Below are 12364 nucleotides of genomic sequence, written 5' to 3' on the forward strand. Positions count from 1 at the left end.
CTGCCAACCCTGTTCAAGATAGTTTGAGTTGACATAAAAAAAAATTATCAACTTCTTTCTGGATGACAACAGCGAATTTGCGATCCGTATTATAAACAACGCATATTTTATTATCTTGGTATTGATATGCTTACGATAAAAAATCTGAGCTTTGATATAATGTTATTGAATGCTGAGAAAATAGTCCCCAGCAAGTTTATCTGAAGGTCTTATGTCAAATTGAAAACAGATAAAATTGTTTGCTGGGGGTCGCTTATCAGTGCTAAGTTTTGTTTTTAAGGTTTTGTAAATAGTTTAGGCAACGTGAGATGTACTTACGTCATTGAACTTTGATTTCATACAAGATCAACAGAAGAGTGTGTAATTTTGTAAACATAAGGAAACAATATTATGACCATATGAGTTTGTTATGGAAATACCGATGAAGATTAAAATATGATGAAAAATTTATAGTTTTTCATCATTTAAGAATGTATTTGGTAAAAGATAAAAAGCAGAAATAATAATAGAAAGATAACACTGAACAACAGTGATTTTGTTAAAAGAATAATTATCACTGATTCTTATGAATTTGGCCTACTGAATCCGAATATGTCATCAGAATTTATCCACAAGGCACCATTTCTATGTTTTTGTTTGATTTACTTCCAAATAAGCATATCTTGCCTCTTTTTTTTTAATTCTTAAATTTTCAAAGCCGCTTTAAAACAAACTATGCATTTTTATTCTCCAAATAGTGTATAGGTCTAGATAAATTTGATTTTGGTGAATAACCTAATAATGGAATTTCTCAATATTAAATATTTGTTGGGTTTTACATGTATTTGTTATAAATTTGTAATTTTCTAAATTGTTCATTTCACTACTGTCATTTGAGAAGTGCGACAGAAGGTATGACCTGTTTCACACATTGAATAACCAAATTAGCGAACCAACTGTGTGAATAGTCTAGACAACCGTGTGTGGAGAAGTGACTGTCAAGCCTCAAAAGTATGAGAGCACCACGGTGAATGAGTTAAACTATTTCAAATACATTTATACATGTATTTTAATATTTTGTATCCACCTTGTTGAAATCAAACTATGTATCACATGCATAGAAGACAAATGTGCTAAGCTCCATACCACATAGCGCTAACCCTGTTGGTAACTGATTACATTTTTTCCTTATAATCGTATTTCATTAGGTAATAATATTGTGTACTAATCGGTCAATGATAGTATTGCATAATAAAATAAGGTAAATCATCAACCTATGTCATCAACAATATCTTTTATATCCCTATTGTATTTGTCCAAATTATGTTTGGTTAGTAGCTTAGTCTAGGACAATATTATCGTGTCCCAGCTTCGTAAATAGCCTTGACTGCGCATGATAGAACACTGGGACAAAAAAAATCAGCTATAGTTCACACTTGAAAGTCGCAAAAACTTTTTTTTATACCAAGATGTATTGGAAATCAATAGGAAAAATACATTTTCGCAGAAAAAAAGCGCGGCAGTGACACGCACACCCCGAGCAAGTCGCTATTGTTCTACAGTCCTGTCCGTGCGCGTTCACACTAGGACAATGTGGCCGGGCGCTGTGGTCAGGGAAATTCATTGTCCGCAGAGATAGCTCACCTGTCTATCTCTGGGACAATGTATTAGTCCATTGTCCTGTCCTCCAAATAACAGACAATAAGTAGGATTCTGGAACACAACAATATTGTTTTGTCCACGTGTAAATGCTATTTTAAGATTTATTGATATTTCAACAGAGATGGAGGACTTTTTTCAAAAGTGAATAAGCAAATCTAAAAGCCATGAATCAGGATCAAAAGCATCCAACTATCTTGTAAATATTAATTTCTATCTAATATCGACAAAAAAAAGAACAAAAATATTTTCACGGGGCGGCACTTTTCAAATATTTTTATCGCACTGCTCACCGTTTGTAGTCTATGGTTATCAGTTATCATCTAATGTCGCCTGCCAAACTAAAACGTCAAAAAATATTGTGCAATATCGATTTTTGCAGTGCTAAATGCCAATATTTTTTAGCATATTTAACTATCTATTAAGCAATGTCAACAGTTCTTAATAAACAGATTCCCTTAAAAATAGCTTACTGCTCACGAATTAATATAATTAAATTATGATAAATTGCGATTTCAATAAAAAAACATCTGTTAATACACTTAACCTGCAATTTCGAAATTGGTCAAAACAAATAAAATAATGAATGCGACTCGATTTTTAAATTATCCAGGCCAAGTATAGAGTATGCCGACGACCGTGGAAGGCCTTCCTCTTGATTTATCGCCTGACCCACCAATTGCTGACCCCTCAAAGATAAATCGACATGACGTAAGTTAGTTTTTGTATTTTTTTATTAAACGTCTACGTCTGCAGACATCTCCCCCCCGTAGCGCTATACAAACATTAATGTTATCGGGAAAACGTCTACTTATTTTTATAATGTTGTATTTGACGTCTTTGTTTTCGTGGAATAAAATTAATTTTGTTTTTCCATGATAGAAAACATGCATTATCACATTTCATAGAACTGTATGTATTAGCTGTATTAAATACTTGGGAGTATATGTTACTGAAAATGGCAGCTTTCAAAAAGAACTGGGAGTGCGGCTAGGAATAGCAAACGCCACATTCAACAGTATGAAGGCTGTCTATATTACTTAGTGAAAACCAAATGCCGCCTACATAACACCTGCATAACAAATACGCGAAATAATTTAGAAAAACGGAAAAGGTACCGACACAGAAAATTTCATTCTGATTCTTTTTCTAAATAAACAACCAAATCGGTTCAGTTTTGGTGTGCGGAAAATGGGACAACATAACGTCGATTTTGTTGATTTTAGTTAGGAATGCTCAGTCCGACGTGCAGTTTTAGTATTTGCGAGAGAGTGACAGAAAAAAATGGTCTAATACCTATTCATAAAAATTGTCTGGCACTGCATATCCTCTTTAAGTGCTAGATTTGATCATATCCAAACCGTCACAACACCCTTTTCTAATTTTAGTATTTTGCATGATTTGAATAATTACAAAAGGTTTAGTAATGCTTTATTTGTATGTGATTATGAATGTATCACTTGTAATTGTTCCTAAATAATAATGAAAATATGCATATTTAAGTATATTTTCTTATCTGACCTCTGATATTAACATTCCATTCCCTACTCATATTCCAACTCTCTTGTCCCCACTCAATAAACATGTATTTAAAATTCTATGTAAATATCTAGTAAAGTTTTCTAAATATTGAATACTAACACTAACTTGTATAGTACACCAACATATTATGTGTAAATATCTAAATAAACAAAAAAAAACATTAAAAAACTTGACACTGGCTGGAACACCCCAGTTAGAAGGTATAAAAGCCATAAAAAACGTAGAGAAAGAAGCTATTTAGTTTATAAGTTAATGTTAAAAAAATATATTATGGCAGCGCAGGTGTTGAAGTCTGGAAAACTAAAAAAAGAATAGTTTTATGTAGCCAAATATTCTATTCAGCAGTAATAATACGAGGACAGATTCATTAAGGCCCAGGTTACTATTTTAAATTACTATTTCATATTAATCGCTAACTAATGGAAACTTTTGCAAAGATATTCTAATATGTCTGTGAATTTTGTGTGGTTTTGGTAGCGTTATTTTGAGTGACAGATTCATCTTTATTACATTTAGATTACTCCAAACACCAAAAAATAAATTGTGAGGCCCAAAGTGGTGATATTTCTAGGTGCTCGGATCCTAATCAACTGATGCCTGAAGGGCCAAATTTCCTACCATGTAACAGTCGGCGATAGCCGACTGTTTCCTGCTAGTAAGATCTTAATATTTCACTTTATACAAAAACAGCTAGACTCAAATATGTTCTTCATATTTATGTTGAAATATCTATCAATACCTAAATTTGTATTGTTTTTAACGTCTACTCGTATCTTAATTGTTTTCTTTTAAATTAATCATATAATAAAATAGATTATTATATTATCGTATCATCATAATTGAGCGTGAGCATGCATTCAAATACTTACATGGAAACATCACTGGTCCATTTAAAAATAAGTTTCATTTGTATACCTGCAATTTATTTCATGTAGCTACTTTATGTTTCCAAAATATAAAAAATAAAATTTAGATTTAGCTGAATAGAAAATTAGCCATGACAAATAATTTACTTATGTTTTGATACATACAACAGGGATAGCATTATTTGTTTTTAGACTCATCAATACCAAATCTCGAGTGCTACACTGTGTAATAATCTATTTATTATTTAACTCTAATCAGTAATTCTCACTTATTTTTGTATCTGGGAGAAAAAAGTGTGACTCCGAGTAAAAAGTATATTTTTGTAACAATATGGTTTTTAACAACAATATTTTGTGTATGTCTTAATCCTTATAGACAAGTGCTGGTTTAAACTTTGATGAATTTCATTAAGATTCATCACCCCTTTATTTATCCCGTTTGATTTCATCATTTGTAACCCTGTCATACATTGATTTCCCACACATTTGTCTAAGAGATTACATTTTGGCCAGGTCGCTCTATCATCTTTTCTCTGCCGGCTTGTAAAATTAAATGGATGTTTTAAAAAGATATTCAATTACGGGTTACCGACAAAGATGTTTTAAATTTTCATACAAATATACACATTTTTGCACAGAAAATTTTACTTTATGGACAATTTAAATAACTCTGTTGACTTTCCATTGTAAATACCCTCAGGGATAAAGATTTATTTTATTTATAAAAGAACATTATTGGTTTCACAAATAATCACCATTATGTGGTATTTTTTCTCATTTTTTATGGGGCTGTAAAAACCTTTTTTTAAATCAGGTCTTTGTGAAAAATCGTTTTTTAAACTTTTTTAGTCTGGACATGAAACACCTAACACATGTCTGCAGATGTATTATACTTGTAATTCAGTGCAAAGCTTTAGTAAGACTAATTTTGTTTAGTTTACGCCTTGACAAAGAAACAATCGTGTTCTGAAACCAGTTGTCATGTCCATTTTAATTTAGTGATTTTGCATTTAAAAAATACGTAGTTAACTAATTTAAGCTATGATTTGTTTGTAGTTTGTCTATCAATGTCACTATCACACATATGTTGCCCTTGATATGTATTTATTTATTGACGGACTCATTCAGTCGATTTATTATTACTGTAATAGATAGTGGTACAATTCATAGACAATGATATAACATGCAATCGTTTCATTGAGAATAAAAATATTCATGATATTTACAATATTAAAATTAAGTTTTAACAGGGATAGAAAACTATCTTTACAAAGCTTATAACCTGTCATTGGCTGGTTTAAGATCACTACTCTTTGAAGTGAATAATTAATATCATAAATATTTTATTTACTTTAGCCAATATAGAATACAAATACATGGTTTATAAAAGAACATGTTTATACAATAGATACATTCAATATAATTTCCTTTTTATTTAGGGATGTAGCCACTCCACTGTCCCACAGGCACGTTCCGGAGTGTCAGTGTATTATTTATTTTATAAATAATTGTGCATACTTTCGCATTCATTGTTTTGTAAAAATTCAAAAGAAATATGAAAAAAGATTCTAAAACATAACATAACATAACATCAATCAAACGAGAAAAGACTTTCAAGAAATTAAAATTATATTCTGATATATGAAACATATTCCTCAGCTTCCTGTCTAGTTTTTTTAGCAATCCGTTTATGGACTCGAGCATTGAAAATATTGTTTTTCATTTTGTCCACCAATATGTCCTTGCTTAAAAAGTTGTATAGCTTAGGGGCCAGAAAAGTATAGTGCCTTTGTTTGTAATTTGTTTTTTTCTTTGGGAGCAGAAGTATTGTTTTTTGTATTTCCCTAGTGTCAAAAATTTGTTGTCCGTCATTATGTCTGTCAGAAATAATATTCACTATTCTGTTTATGTTAATTAATAAATCATTTAAGCACAAACCAGAATTTATTGGACAGTTAAATCAACATTGCCAGCAGTTTCAGCTAGATATGTCACCAAACAAGTTATTTCTAAAATGGCATTTACTGTAATATTCCCACGATCGTATTAATTACAGTATCGTTGGTACGAAATATACCACTATTGTACATTCATTTCATTTATGGTAATGATTTAAGTATTCAAGTTCATAAATGCCACGAAAAATATTTTGACCGCAATGAAAAATTACAATGCAGGTGAGTGGCTCGCTGTCTGTGCGATTTTATAAATTTTTCCGCATAATTCATTCTCCAATTATTGTCAATTTATCTTATCTTTCTGTACGCATAGCTTTCTATTTAAAATTCATGAACTGTTTATTGCGTGTATTTTACTTATCTTTATGAAATATTTATTCAGTGTATTTTATTATCAAGAAGTCAAACGGCTCACTCACATTGATACCCAAAATAAAACAAAAACCTTTGGATTTTCTCTTGTTGCGAAGTAATATGTGATTTTTACATCAATTAATATTCCTCGAATTAATTAAATGAATATATGTAAAATGACCTCTTTTATTCCAAGCCACGCAACTGTGTTTGCATAAATAGAAAATTAAAATGAAGTTGTTACGGTTCAGTAGTGAGTTTGATCTCTGACCGCCCCCTCTTGTGCTGTGCTGGGCCTCAGTGTCTGTTGGCGCTAGAGATAAGAGACTCGCTGTTTATATAAACTCGGAAACTCTGAACATATTCAGTTTGATTTCAAACCTAGTGCCAGTACCACCCTCTTTATATTATCCGTCGCGATCCTTCGCTGTTTGAGTTGTTTAGACTTCGAAAATAGTTAAGAACCAGATTTAATTGTATCGCTTCTCAATGAAGGATTTAAATTATTAGTGTGTTCACTCACACGAGACCTGTGCTAGAGCAAAGTATTACGAAAAACCGCCACGAAGAACTACATTTGAAAACAGTTGAAAAAGCGAAAAAGTTTTCTTAAAAGAACGCAGCGCTACGTTTTCCCAAAAGACTTTGTCAATCAAAAGTGTCGTACATTGAATTTAATTTTCATGTATTTTATCTCAGATTCATCAGTGGACAAAATGCATATCAGTCTATTCCGAGTGAACCCAATCTACTATTCCGACTATTCGGATACGATCACTGTTACCAGCTGTTATATTTAAAGCACCTGTCTAAAGACGTATGCTTCTTAATATTGACAGCTTTCTTGCAGTTCAAGCACACCAAGCGCAAAAGGCATTTTGGAGTTGTGTTTACTCCCGATTGAATGAGCTTCGACTGATAGTCCACGCTTTGACTTATTTCAACCTTTTAATTTTTTGAAAGAACTCGAAATATCTTTGAAAATTTCCTCGATTCATTCAGCATCTGGAAAAAATTACCAGACTTAATTGAGAGGGTATAATACCTGACGAAATTGATATTATTTGCTTTTGGAGAATCAAAATCTAACCTTCCAAAAAAGATGGATACAGCTGTAAGTGTAAATTCCTCTTATCACCTTTACATCCTTTAAATATTCGAGTCAACAGACTTGTAATGTGATTTTTCTAGAAACTAAGAGACATTTTATATTTGTTCTAGCTTCACCCAGTGCTTAAGGCATTCCTGGCGGGATCTGTTTCTGGAACATTCAGCACAGTTCTATTTCAACCGCTAGATCTTGTTAAGACAAGGCTACAGAATTTGGCTATTCCTGTGCAGACAGCTGTTGTGTAAGTATTAAGTTATAATACTAAAATAACTGCAAACATACTTCAAAATTTCAGTTTTGCATAATTTACATAAGAATATATTTGAGACTAATCATTGACTGTTTTTTCAGAGGTCGCAGTCAAAATGGATTCATAAATGTATTTACCAATATAGTAAGGCAGGATCATATTGCAGGATTATGGCGTGGTATGACACCGGTAAGTTTGTGATGCAATTAATTATCTAGTACTGATTAAAGTATGATGAAATTTTTCTACAAAACACCTCATCCTTTTTCAACGTTTCCGACGGCACAGATAATGAAACACATTTAAAAAAATATATGCATCCATAGTGTTCAATAAAAATTACTGTAATAAATGCAAATCTTACTCAATATTGTTAACTCAATTTAAATAAATTGAATACAATGTAATGTATAAATGTGAAATTATTTGGAACAATGGACAAATACATTTTTATAACGTGCATTCTTATTGTTTATTTAATAATTTATTAATGTGTATTCCACAATATATTTAAAATATAAATTTATTATTGTTAGGTATCCAAGAAATTTATATCAGTCAACACTAAATATATGTAGCTATTGATAAAATTCTGTGTTCTGTTTAAATTTGAGATAATTCATAATTTACTAAAGATAGCTTGTTCACATAGTTTCAGCAATTTTATTTCAATAATTATATCATGACGTATTTAAATATTTTATCAGACTTTGTAAATCTTATCTTTTGGGTCTGTTGACTGCTTAATTTTATCAAATCAACTATGATCCTCACATTTTAAATAATTGTTATCTATTTGATAAAAAAAGACGGCAGTTAGCGACAGAAAATAATACATTTGAAAGGTATTTTTCATTGTTTTTTTTCTCCATTTGTAAGCATAAGAAAAACTAGTAAACTTTCGAGGTAAAGTAAATGATAAATCAGCTAAAATATAATAGATACAAAAATACAACTAGCAATATGTACGTATAAAATTGATTGATATTGATACTAGTCTTCAATGGGAAAATGGGGTAAAAAAGGGAGAGATTGAAGAAGAGAAGGAAGATGTTTCTTCAGGCGTGATTTAAACAGAGCTACTGCAGAAACATCTTTGATAGTGGATAAGATAAGATTCCGCTGTCGAACCGGATGCACACAATATGAGTCAGAGAAGATTGTGGACTTGTAGCTTCAACTTAGAGGGTGCTTTGGTATCGATCTGCAGAAGTGCTTGTTGATGCATCCCTAATATAAACTGTAAAATGAAAAATGAATATTCAAACTACTATTTAATTAAAAAGGCACTCTCTTGTGACCCATGCTGTTTTCATTATTCTTGGTGTAGTATCTATACCTATGGTTATTTATGAATGTTAGTTAAACATTTGTTTCTTTTGTTGCAGTCTCTCACTCGTTGTGTTCCCGGAGTGGGTTTGTACTTCTCATCTCTTCACTTCCTGAAGGCGATGGCAATGGACGCTCAGGGGGGAGAGGAACTGGGGGCCCTGCAGACTGTCGGACTGGGTGTAGTCGCCAGGACTGTTACTGGAATAACACTCAATCCATTCACGGTCATCAAGACCAGGTAATAATTACATACAATCTGTTAGATCGAATGGTTACATATAATGGGGACTGTAGAATGAATAACTACAATAAAATTGTAATTTATTCTGTACCATCTTTTTTGGGTGATCTGATGTAGGTTAGATTTGTTCCGATGTTTCAGCTATTATTGCCATTTTAGGGTGTGTGACAAATTATATGAAAAGATTTATGAAAGAAGCTAGGAACGTATGTCAAAATAGACCTATGTGGCTTTGTATCCTCTGTGCTTACACCCACGGGAAAATAGCGTGATAATAGTAATCTATAAGGACATGGAAGTGTGTAGTAGGCAAGACGCTTGCCTCAGATATTCTGGATCCCGGTGAGATCACAATAATTGAAAGTTATTTTTTTGCAAGCCTGGGTATTTATTTATTGTGGTGCTTAAAAAACTGTAATTACTAGTCATAATAAATAATGTGTACTAGAAGGCTAACATTGCTTCATAATGCAGTAAGAATAGAAAATTGACCTCAACTTACCTTCAGATTCATTTGGAGACCGTGGCATTTTGACATTAATAAGTTGTTTTTTTTTGTTCACAGATTTGAGTCTGGAATGTTTGGTTATAACAGTGTTTTGGGAGCGTTTCGCTCCATTAGGGCTTCTGAGGGAGTTCGAGGGCTCTATTGCGGTCTCGGGGCCACTCTAGCCAGAGACGCACCCTTCTCAGGCTTATATCTCATGTTCTACACCAAGGGAAAGCAAAGCATTCCAAAAGGTAATTACCACTTTTATGTAACACAAAATGAGTCTACTTTCCTCCTTTATTTTTATTCGCTTTCACAAGAAGAATTGCACAAATAATTGTGGTCATCGTCTGTCAAATCAAATATCATCCGACCGACTTAAAAGTTCTCTCTAAAGCATTCTTGGCACTTTATGTTCCTCGGTTTCCACTCCAGAACACATCTGTTTATGTGGAACTTTATCCATCTATGATCAGACATTTGAGCGATGTGGCCTGCCTAGTTCCACTTCAACCGACCAAAACTTTGCACCAAGAAACATATATAATTTGTTTTGGCTGTAGGATACAATCATTTTTTTTTTCTCTTGATGTTATCTTTGAATAATTAATACAAGTTTCCAGAATGTCCTAAGATGTGCAGCGTTTTTAATATTATTTTCTTCAACAGAATGGCTCCAGTCTCCAACTCAGTCCAGCATCCTGTACTTCTCGTGTGGGATAGTGGCCGGTGTTCTGGCATCGGTGGTCACTAACCCCGCAGACGTAGTCAAGACTCGTATGCAGCTGTACCCCGATAAGTTCCCCACCATCCTCAGCGCCATCTTGTACATTAACCAGAACCAGGGTGCCTCTGGCTACCTGCGAGGAGTTGTGCCGAGGATGCTGCGGAGGACCCTCATGACCGCGATGGCCTGGACCATCTATGAACAGATCACTCGGTCCACGGGACTCAAGTAACACCGAGATAAAACTATATTTCAGAATATCTCCCATTCACCGCGTTTCGTCACTTATCACGGAACATGATTCAAGTGACTAGTGAAACGAACTTCTCAAATGACCGAAATAGCAGTTTCAACCAAAGACGATTTAAAGAGAGTGATGAATTAACCCAAAATCTGTCAACTTAAAGTCCATAGATAAACATAAAACTGGCACTATTGCCAGTGTTACTCACCACATGATTTTTCAATGGGGTAAAACCCTGAGCTTTGGCATCTCAAACTATTGTCAAAAGGCAGTTCAATCCACAGGCTATGGATTTATTTATTTGTTTACATGACTAATTTGACCATTTGAGTGTATTTTATTAATCACCGGCCTAGATAGCTATACCCATATGCAGCAATACTTCCAAATGAGTGTTGTATGCGAATAATATTTTCTCCGCCTGTTTCTCTAGCCAACCACCTCATGTAAACTTCAATTAAAACAATTTGGGCATCGAGTATGAGACGTAAATGTTTTATATGGAATTTCTAAATAAATGCAAGTACATGTTGAACTATGTACATCATCTCTCTATTATCTTTTTCAATCTTGCTTATTTAAAATCTTTGCTCACTTCAGTGTAAAAAGTATTTTTAAAAGTAAGTTTGTCTTTACATGATTAACTCTTTTTTTGTGCATTATGTAACATTATTTTTAAGATCAAATTAAAAACGTTACTCTATGCTGCAAAACACTCATTTTTTATGTGCAATAAACAATGTTATTCTTGGAGAAATATAATATGAATCAAAAGATAATGTTTTATATTTATGTACAATACATATTTTACAAGCCCACATTAACGTTAATGGAGAATAATCTCTTAATAAGTGGAATATGAAGATGATTCCAAACATCACTTAAAGTGTGATGTAATGACAATTATTATTACTTTTTCGCAGAGTTGTTTTTGATTGCTCAATTTCTTAAAATTATTTGTGTGATTTGGGATATATTTTAATAATCAATTATTATGATAATTTCTAATTTAGATTATTTGTAATTCTTTGAAATATTGGTGTTCAAGCAATGTACTCGAAACAGTAATATTATTTGAATCATGTTCATCTAACTCGATAAAAAAGATTTCCATGATTAACTCAAATAAAAATTAACCATTAAAAGATCTGTCATTACTTTTAAGTAGGTATCTTAAGTTTTTTTTTCTGATTTTCAGAATTTTATTGATGTTAAATGTTTTATAAATCTAGCCTCTCTTATTGAATGCGTGTCACTCAATTAGTGTTAATTACCAAAGATAAGTTAATATACTCTCTTCAATTTTAGATACGATTTTGATCTATGATCCAAAGGTTGATTTGACACTGAAATTGATACAATAGTAATGATTTGAATGCATTAAAATGCAGTGATATTCCTTCAGTTTCGTTCAATTAAGATTGGAATTAAAAAAGAAAATATGCTTGATTTCATATAAATTTACATTTTAATTTAATTGAACTGAACACTATAATATTAAGGCTATTGTAATTTTGTATAGCTTAGTGGTATTTAAATAATATTTAGAACAGAGTTTTATGTGTGATGGATTGGGAAATAATTATGAATATTTACTAAATTTTTTGCATA

At 32.2% G+C, this 12364-nt stretch overlaps 1 protein-coding gene across 2 annotated transcripts; it reads left to right on the forward strand.

Moving 5' to 3' along the window:
- Positions 1–1936: 1936 nt before the first annotated feature.
- On the forward strand, positions 1937–11527 carry LOC148278604 (mitochondrial glycine transporter-like). 2 transcript variants are annotated; one of them, XM_088231160.1, is made up of 6 exons: positions 1937–2349; positions 7580–7710; positions 7821–7908; positions 9108–9289; positions 9858–10033; positions 10452–11527. In XM_088231160.1, the coding sequence occupies exons 1-6, from the start codon at positions 2266–2268 to the stop codon at positions 10739–10741; spliced, it is 951 nt and encodes a 316-aa protein (XP_088087286.1). In that variant the 5' UTR covers positions 1937–2265; the 3' UTR covers positions 10742–11527. The 2 variants fall into 2 exon arrangements, with proteins under 2 accessions (XP_088087286.1, XP_088087287.1); XM_088231161.1 differs by lacking the exon at positions 1937–2349 and adding an exon at positions 6725–7472.
- Positions 11528–12364: the final 837 nt, after the last annotated feature.

This window comes from Micrasema longulum, unplaced genomic scaffold (genome assembly GCF_059751315.1).
Source record: "Micrasema longulum isolate JH-2025_06_02 unplaced genomic scaffold, ASM5975131v1 h1tg000857l, whole genome shotgun sequence".
Lineage (NCBI taxonomy): Eukaryota > Metazoa > Arthropoda > Insecta > Trichoptera > Brachycentridae > Micrasema > Micrasema longulum.

Coding starts and splice junctions, on each gene's coding strand:
- LOC148278604 (XM_088231160.1), top strand. CDS start 2,266: ATGCCGACGACCGTGGAAGGCCTTCCTCTTGATTTATCGCCTGACCCA. Junction 2,350..7,579: donor CAAAGATAAATCGACATGAC/GTAAGTTAGTTT, acceptor TATTTGTTCTAG/CTTCACCCAGTGCTTAAGGC. Junction 7,711..7,820: donor CCTGTGCAGACAGCTGTTGT/GTAAGTATTAAG, acceptor CTGTTTTTTCAG/AGGTCGCAGTCAAAATGGAT.